Here is a 9,784-nt window from a genome sequence, read left to right on the forward strand (position 1 = left end):
TTTATAGAATTTTTTTAACGTCTGGTTTCTGTACTCCTTTTTCATGTATATTTTTTTATATTGCAGTAGATTTGGAGACACTGCGGACTATAAGATCTTGTAAATAAGTATACAACAGCATTTTGCTCTTTTCTCTTCTACCTATTTTACAGCAGGTTGACTACGGCTCTTTATTTATGAGTCTTCTCTTTCCTCACTTGGAACCTGCTTGTTTATGAAAGTCAAAGCATTTTATTACATCATCATAACTTTTATGGTAACGTTTGGCTGTTGCTTGAGTGCACTGAACTGCAGTGTTCTTGACCCTATCATGGTAAGAGCATAAGAAAAGCTTTACTGGGTCAGACCAATGGTCCGTATAGCCCAGTATTCTGCTTCCATCAGTGGCAAATCCAGGTCACAAGTACCTGGCAGAAACCCAATAGTAGCAACATTCCAGAATCCCTAAGAGTCAGATAGTAGCAACATTCCATGCTACTGATCCCAGGGCAAGCAGTGGCTTCCCCCATGTCTCTCTCAATAGCAGATTATGAACTTTTCCTCCAGGAACTTGTCCAAACCTTTTTTTTTTAAACCCAAACACCCTAACCGCTGTTACCACATCCTCTGGCAACAGGTTCCAAAGCTTAACTATCCTTTGAGTGAAAAATATTTCCTCCTACTTGTTTAAAAGTATTTCCATGTAACTTCATTGAGTGTCTCTTAGACTTTGTATTTTTTGAAAGAGTAAAAACTCGATTCACTTTTACCCATTCTACATCGCTTAACAGTTTTGTAGACCTCTATCATAATCCCCCTCAGCCATCTCTTTTCCAAACTGAAGAGCCCTAATCTATTTAGTCTTTCCTCATATGAGAGGAGTTCCATCCCCTTTATCATTTTGGTTGCTCTTCTTTGAACCTTTTCTAATTTCACCATATCTGGTTTTCTGTTTGGGTTTTCAAATGGATTTGTTAACAATAGTTACGAATCTCATTTTAATACCTGAATTATGCTAAAGAGAACTTCCCTCTAGAGCTCATAGAACAGCGTTTCCCAACCTTTTCAAGCCCAAAGCGCACTTACATTTCAAAAACAGTTTCAAAACGAGGAACACCAGCTTCCATGGAACAGGCAGTAGGGATATGGGAGAGGACTCCACATAACCAAAAAATAAAAAGCAAAATCTGTAATTACTCAAAGAAGGGCAGTGTATGCTACACCATGCGAGGCCTGGTCATTTATGATCCGCATGCTGCCCATTTAATTTTCACTCTCCTGGGCTCATGTTATACCTAGAATGTGCTCGTACATAAAAAAGCTCCTCATTTAAGATTCATCACTTAGTCTGTCATTGCTGTGAGATGCTAAGGGCAAAACTTCTTGCACTGGTCTGGACCAAAGCATCAAGAAGCAGTGACTTTTTTTTTTTTATGGCACACTGGGTGGGAATTACTGAGTAAAATATATATACAGACATTTGAAAGTTCTTTTTAGTTATGATCAAGTTTAATTTTATTTTGATATACCGCCTTCTCTGGACATTTTTTGACATAAGAATAGCGATACTGGGTCAGGCCAATGGTCCATCTTCTTCCACAATGGCCAGTTCAGGGCACAAGTACCTGATCTTTGGTGGCTCTTGTTAGAATTTTCTTTCTATGAATTCATGATCTTGTGTCGACATCTGCTGTTATTTTTGTTGTTTTGTTGTTTTTTTTATTCCTTCCAGATAAAAGTTAAGAGTGGCATCGTAGGAGCTTGCTGATTTATGGACACGAGTATCTGTCTTGCACTGCCACAGCCATGCTCCTGCAGAAGCTTTAGAAGGAGGATCTTCTCTAACCATCCGTGCACTACTGTTGGCTGAAGCAGTTAATTGGACTATAAGGCATGGCATGAGCAAGACTAGGTTGGAAGTAGTGCTGTGGAGCAGAACATCTGTTCTAGTCTCTCGGAGAGGTTCTGTTGTCCTCTAGCCAGCCTCTCCCAACTTAACCTTTTTTTGTTTTCACTAAAAAAGAAAACCAAATGTACAGTGCTTTGGGTGTTGGATATAAAACTGTATTTAGACTTTAAAAGAAAAATCTGATGTATTTATTTGACTTTATGTATCAAAAACACGTTTTATTTTATTTTTTTCTTTTTCTGATAGTGAATGATTTAGCCATAAACATGCAGTGGATTCTCCTAGTAGGGGACAGAGCTGCATGTGGCTCAGGGAGGAAGACACAGATCAGCACACAGTAACACTGAAGGACCCTGCTTTGCAACAAGGCATGCTGTGGCTGTTATATGTAGGCAGCAGGAATAACCTATTCCTCTGGTATTTGCATAGATGGGCCAGGTTCTGTGTTTGAATAGGAATAGCATCATGATGTGATTAGAACATTGCATATTCCCTCTCACTTTCGGTATAAGAAGACTGGGAAAGTGTAGAATATTCTGGTCTGCATACACCTAAGTGAGATGAAGAAATGCAAAAAGACTGTAGCAAGAGGACTGTCAGATCACTGCTGAAGTACGAGTTCCTTCTGAGACAGACACTACTGCTTTTTGGCCAGTATGTTCTAGTGCCTGCTCACCTGACTCAGTTTTGCACTGATTCTATGAACAAGCTGTAATAGGTAAGCCTCCTACCAAGGACTGGCCCCATGCAAGTTCTGTCCACTGCCAGAACTTATTAGCAACATGACTGGGGCATGTTTAATTTTGGTCAGATTTCCAAAAATCTTATTTGCATCAGGTAGACAATCTTCTGACCAGTGTGTAAGAAAGCCAGACAAATTAATGTGCCAAATAGAAAAACCTTTTAGTGTTTACAGATCATGGGGGCAAAAGTATAAAATGCGCTAAAAATGAGACACCAGATTCAGCACGCTGAGCATGAATTCTCTAAAGGAATCAAATACTAACATAAGTTGGCATTGACATACTAACATTCAGACGTGCCCACTTATATGACATGAGTAAATGCGCATGACTAAGTGTGACACTTCAGCACACAAATGTCAGTATTCTGTAGCTTGCTTTCGTAAATTTTGGAGCCACCCATGACTTGTCTTCGTGAATACCTCCCTCGCAGTTGCGCGCTGTGGGAGTTGCACGGTAAGATTACAGAATACTGCTAAGTACATCCCCTAGCACTTTTGTGTGTAAAGTGTCAGTATTCTGTAATCTTAACACAGAAAGTAGTGCCTAAATTTAAGGGGCAAGTGTATTACTGTGTTGTGGGATACTGCCGCTTGAATCCTCCATTCTAAGGTAGGAAATCTGTGTTTATAGGGACCATTCTCTTTCAAACTGCACCACCTCTATTCCTGATCAATGCCTTAGAATGTAAATAGTATACGCAATAATTCCTCTGTGTTCCACTTCTATTTTTCTATTCCCTACTACATATACTGTGTATCCTGAAAGGAGAAATTATTCTTATTTGTTAATTTTCTTTTCTTTAGTCCTACCAGAGCAGTCCAGAACTTGTGGTGAAGGTGTGGCTCACTGGTAGAGCTCCTGAATCTGCATCCAGAGGTTGTGAGATCAAATTCCAGTGCTGCTCCTTGTGACCCTGGGCAAATCACTTAATCCTCCAGTGCCCACTGCTTTGAATGTCGGCTTTGAAATGCCAAAGCCACAAAAAGATGGTATACAAGTCCCCATTCCCTTCCCAGATGTGTGGAGACAGAGATTCTAGAATTCTGGGCTCTACCCTATGAAGGCACCATGCAGGTATTTCTGATTACAAAGCAGTGGATATAGGTGATTTGCTTTTCTTAAAAGCTATAATAAACTTCAAGCAATAACCAATAACTTTGAATACATAAAAAGAAACTATATTCCTCAGAAAAGCATTGAAACTGTATCTTCACACAAGAAAGATGTGGAACAATTTGACAAGCTTCTGGAAGGTCTGATAAGACTAAAGGAAAGATAATTAAGAGAGAAGAATAATTTTTCTTTCCCTGGCAGCCTTACCAGTCAGTCCAGAACTTGTAGGATGTAATAAAGCACTTAAAAGGAATGGGAAACTGATGCTGCTCCTCTGAGCATCTCACTCTCAAACAAAGTTTCTGCTCATATTGCCAAATTAACTCTATAATGCTTTGCAGAAGTGTGGTGAGAAGACCAGGTAGCTGCTTTATAAATATTTATAGGAGCTACTGCCCATGACTCTGCCCAAGAAGCAGCTATTCCTTTGGTCAAATGCACTTGAAACCCTTGAGAAGGGTTGTTTACCTTTTACGATATAAGCAGATGGAATCATTTCCTTGAGCCAGTAAGATATATTAGCCTTACTATAGAAGCTGCTTCACTTTTTTGGGGAGCCTTCGAAGAGAGCAAATAATCTAGCAAATCATCTAAAATCATTAGTCACATCTCAATATCTAATAAGGTCATGACATACATCTAACAAATGTAGCACTTTAAATTTCTCAACATAATCAACTTTGTAAAAGGAAGGGTCATAGTAGATGGCAGCAGATAGAGACCTACATGATCCATCCAGCTTCCCTCAAATGAAAAGAAGAGACCACTTTGGAGAATGCAAAGTGAACAGTGCTAATGGAAACTCCAGCTTCTGTAAACTGAAAAAAAGGATTCCTGCATAAAAAATATTGTAACTGAGACATGCCTCACTGAGGAGATAGCAAACAAAAATACCGTCTTAAGATTGAAATCTTTTAACTGAAGGTCAGAAGAATAGAGGCCAGTGTCTTTAAAACTAGATTCAAATTCCATTCTGGACAAGCAGTGTTCAAGGGGGGATGAATGTGACAACCCCCTTGAAAAGATGAATTAACATAACATAAGAATAACCTTACTGGGTCAGACCAATGGTCCATCAAGCCCAGTAGCCCGTTCTCATGGTGGCCAATCCAGGTCCCTAGTACCTGGCCAAAACCCAAGGAGTAACAATATTCCATACTAGATGTAGATGAACTGCTAAAGAAGACTTCTGTAGGCTACTCTGAAACAAGGTAAAGCTGAAACTGAATTTTTAAGGATCCCAGTGCCAAACCTTTAGAAAAGGCCATCTTGAAGAAAGGCTGAAATCTGGGCAATGAAAACTGCAAAGGGTGAAATAGCGCTATTTGTGCGCCAATATTTGAACAAATACCAAATCTTGAACTGGTAGCAGAAGTTGAATGTTTTCAAGCCTGAAGCAATGTGGATATCACATTTTTTGAATAACCTGTGTGTCTTAAATAGACCTGTCAAGAGGTGTAAGAGAGAATGGAGTTGGATCTTCATTAGTATTGGCCCCTGATGTAGAAGACCTTCTTTGTATGGGAATAGTAATGACCTGTCCAAGTTGAGTCGAATAAGGTCCACAAACCAGGGTCTCTTGGGCCAGAAGGGCATTACAAGAATTACTGGCCCATGATGAGTTGAAATCCTTTGAACTACTCAGCCTAGCTTGGTAAAGGTGGAGAAACATAAATTAGACTGTTCAATGGTCAGAGTTGAAGTGAGGCATCCACGCTCTCGGATCCTGATACTGGAAAAACTTCAATGATACTCTTTATCGTCATGAGATCTATTACTGGACCATCCTTCTAGTTGGTTATCAAATCAAAGGTCTTGAATGATAACTCCCACTCTCCCAGGTCAAGGGAGCGCCTGCTGAGAAAAGACTGCCTGGGCGTTCTCCTCCCCAACAATGTGTGCTGCTGATGGTACCAGAAGAAGACACTGTGCCCAGAGCTTTGCTTCTTGAGCTATAGCTACACTTTTGATACCTTCTTGCTTCTTTATGTGCACAATCACTGTAATGCAGCCCTCTTCTTTTCTTTTCAGTATATTTAGGAGAGACTGAAGCACCAGGCAAACTGCCCTAAACTCTAATCGACTGATGGACCAAGTACCCTGAGACATTTGATCCTGGCAATGAGCTCTTCAGCTGTACAAGCTGGCATCCATAGTTACCATTGTTCATTTGAAAGAATGCAAATTTAGACTTCATAGCAAATTGTGATATTGAAGCCACCACCTCATGCTGAGCTTTGCTTGAAATGTCCAGGGCAGATGGTATTCTAGACTCTGTTCAGAGATGGATGATAAGTTGAGAGGATAATTTTTTAGAGGTATCATGAGAGCTTACACCCACGGCACCAAGTGCTAGGTCACTGCCGTGGATCCGAGAACCTGCATATAGGCCTAGGCCCAAGGTTCATATTGAAGTAGAAGACTTTTGATCTGAGTTTCAAATTTCATATGTCTCTATATTGGAAGATACATGATCCCTAACTTGATGTTGAATTCACCCCTAAGTACTCCAGTTCTTGAGACAGTTATATCTTGCTCGTGGGAAGAATGATCACCTACTCTGAGACTGCAAGAGGTGAAGTACTTGAGCTGTTACTTGTAAGGTTTCCTTGAAGGCACAAATGAGTCAATCATCCATATAGGGTGTACTGCCACAACAGCTATCACCTTAGTAAAGGTTCCTGGTGCTGTCGCTAACCTAAAGGGCATTGCTGAAAACCGAAAATATTTGCCATGAATCACAAATCTCAAGAATCTCTGATGCAGCAGCCAGATGGGAATATTTAAGTAAGCTTCTTTGAATCCAAGAAAATTTGAAATCCTCATTGTACTACACTGAACATGGATCTTAAGGTTTCCATCTGAAGTGCTTTTACTTTTAAAGCGCAGTTTACACCTTTGAGATCTAATATTGGATGAAAGGTTCCTTCCTTTGCTGGCACAATGAATTATATTGAATATCCTCCTGTGCCCCTCTCACTTAAAGGAATTGTTACTATTGCTCTTAAATTGAGAAAACTTTGAAGAGCACCCTACACAGCTTCTACTTTGACAGGAGAATAGCACGGAGGAAGAAGAAACACATCTGGGAGATTAAGAAAAAGTTCCAGTGTGTAGCCAATTTGAATAACATCCAAGACCACCCTAACAATGTGTGCTGCTGATGGTACCAGAAGATGGTAAGATATAATTTGGGTCTACTCTTCCCCCCAAAAAAACCCTCTGAACTGCTCTGAAGAGGGGAGCCTTCATTGGGTAGGCTTCAGCGCTTTGGAGAGACAATATTCTGAGAGGTTCCTTTTGGTTTTGAAATCTAGAACAGTAGTAGGATTTTGATTTCCTAGGTCTAATCTCCTTACTTCTCTAAATGTAAGTGTAGAAGTCTTTTTGAGAATGGCTGATCTTCTGGCAATCTTTGTAGCTTAGAGCCTCCCAAATCCTTCACCAATTTATCAAGATCAAAGAGAAGCTTACCCCTGAAGAGAAGCCTCCTAAGCATAGTTTTACATTTGCAGACCAATTCTGAAGCCACTGGAGCCTTCAAGAGGAAATAACAAGCACCATACCTCTAGCCAAAGCTCTAAGTCATAATGAGCATCTTCTTTGTAAATTAAAGGAATCTGCTGAAATATCCTATGAATTAGCAGAGAAAAACCTTGTCTTGCTGAACCAAAAGGAGATGGGCTCTTGCAATGTATACAGTATTTATTGCTGCTTGAAGACTCAGAGCTGATAAGTGAGACACTTGTTTGAGAAGGGTTTATATATTTCAACCTTGCAGATCGTGTAGAGGAACCTCCTTCAATTGGAATAATAGTTGCCTGTGGATGTGTGTAACCGCAGTTATTAAAGTATCTAATTTAATTTCTCCTCAGACAGTAAAGGATACAGCTTTGCCATGGCTCTGCCAACTTTAAGTCCCACTTCAGAGGCATTTCACTTGTAAGTGATAAGACTTTGAATAGCTTGATGAATCAGAAACGTTTGATAGGACCTCTTTGCCTATGAGTATAGGATTTCCAGAAAAAGAGGAGTATGGAAATGCTGAGGAACCCAAGGTAACTGAAAATTGTAGATGGCAATTCCTCTTTGCAACTTCAACTGGGAGCTTTCCTTCTAACTGGTCCCACACCAGTCTAGCTTTTGTTACCACAGACTCCCCAAGGTCTGATGTTCCTGCAGACATAAAATAAGATGGATTTCCAATCTTCTAATGCTTGTAAACATCTGCACTTTGCTTCAGATAGGTCAGCATGATCCCAAGAAACTGTAAAAGGTTATGGAGCCTGAACTTTTTAAGAGTGCTTTAAATAATTTTTTTTTAAACCACCTTTGAGAAGTAACAACTTGCTGTGAAGCAATATAGGAACTAAAAGGATTTACAGACATTTTGGCATCTGTGAAATCTCATCTGAAGCACAATATTTGCCCAAGGTGTTTCAAATTCCTCACAGACTAGAAGTGGATCTTAAGAAGGGACGTAGGAAGCAAGCTTTATTGAAAAACTGACCCAGACCATGTTTTGGGACTATGCCTGCATTGGGGGATCGGTTGCAAAAAAAAAATATTATTAAAAAAGTGAACACAAATATAAATGTGCAAATATAATACTATGTCAAATAGAATTAAAAACAAACAAATGATTCTAACAGCATGAAAAAATTATAAATAAACACATAGGGCCTATTATTTAGCCAGCAGCGATCAAAATTTTGCTGACTGCTGCCAGTATTAAACTCAGAAATTCAATGCCAGGCTATGTCCAGGCTCCGACATTGAATTTCCAGGTATAAGGAGTCGACTAAAACATAGCCAGTGAAGCACAATATTCGGCATTTAACCAGCTATGAAGAACCACATAAAGATTGGTCTGCATTTTATGCAGCCCTAATTATGCAGTCATCTTAACCAGTTAAGTCCCAGATATTTGTTCTTAACAGGCTAAGTGCCCCTTATACAAAGCCACGGTAGTGATGCTGCCTTGGTAAATGTACTGAAGCCTATAGGAATTGAATGGGCTATGGTGCATTTATTGCGCCAGCATCACTGCTAGTTTGGAAAAGGGGCCCTAAGGGACTGATTCTCTTTTGGATGTCGACATCAGTGGCTACCGATCGTCTGTCAGTCATACATTGGGTCCAAAACAGAATCGCATCTACAGTGCCGGTCAGGCACCCAAAATGTAGGCCAGCATTTAAGGCATCTGTCTTGTGTCTACATAGATGCAAAGCAACGCTTAAGCCCACCCAAGGCCACCTGGGTGAAGCCACACCCACCCCCTGCAGTGGGCATGCTTCGAAGGCCTACAGTGTGAGCATCCTGCCTTGGGAGAGTTTTTTCTTAAAACGTGCATCCCGATTGGCTACCAGACGGCAGTAGGATGCCTACTGCCACCTGGGATCAGGCCACCTGGGATCAGGATGTGCATTTTCGAGAATCAGGCCCCAAGTGCTGACTCTGCCCCAGAACACCCTCAAAATAGGCAGTATAGGCTTGAATGCTAACCGTACATTTTTAGCAGTACTAGCCAGATAAGTACCATTGAAAATGCTTGGTTAGCTCTAAACAGGTGATTTAAATCAGTGTTCTTCAACCACCGGTCCATGGACCAGTGCCGGTCCACAGAAATTTCCTGCCGTTCCACAGGACCAGTACGTGCATCAGGCCCAAAACAGTGTTCTTCAACTGCCGGTCCACCGTGCGATCGATGCAGCGTTATCTTTGAGCCAGCTCCCTCTTCCTAACTGATTCAGTGCACAAAGCCACGGGCAGTGGCTCCTACGGGCATCCTAAGCCTGAACCGGAAGCCTTCTCTCTGACGTTGCAACGTCAGAGGGAAGACTTCCAGATGAGGCACTGGACGTGCAAGGTGCAATTAGTACTATTATGGGGGCGGGTTCTGGGGTGGAGATTGGGTAGAGATGGGCGGGGTCTGGCCCACGACTTAGCCCAGTGTTCTTCAACCGCCGGTCCATGGACCGATGCCGGTCCACAGAATAATTATTTTATTTCTGCCGGTCCATAGGTGTAAAAAGGT

The 9,784-nt window shown here is 41.0% G+C and overlaps 1 protein-coding gene across 7 annotated transcripts in view; it reads left to right on the forward strand.

Annotated features, from left to right (window-relative positions):
- The window catches only part of ARHGEF12 (Rho guanine nucleotide exchange factor 12), a 161,418-nt gene extending 151,975 nt beyond the window's left edge, over positions 1–9,443 (forward strand). For all 7 annotated transcript variants that reach the window (XM_033917827.1, XM_033917829.1, XM_033917830.1 and 4 more), the window contains one exon: positions 1,712–9,443. In XM_033917827.1, coding sequence (XP_033773718.1) covers positions 1,712–1,722 — 11 coding nt within the window. In that variant the 3' untranslated portion in view covers positions 1,723–9,443. The remainder of the gene's footprint in view (positions 1–1,711) is intronic.
- Positions 9,444–9,784: the final 341 nt, after the last annotated feature.

Source organism: Geotrypetes seraphini, chromosome 13 (genome assembly GCF_902459505.1).
Source record: "Geotrypetes seraphini chromosome 13, aGeoSer1.1, whole genome shotgun sequence".
Lineage (NCBI taxonomy): Eukaryota > Metazoa > Chordata > Amphibia > Gymnophiona > Dermophiidae > Geotrypetes > Geotrypetes seraphini.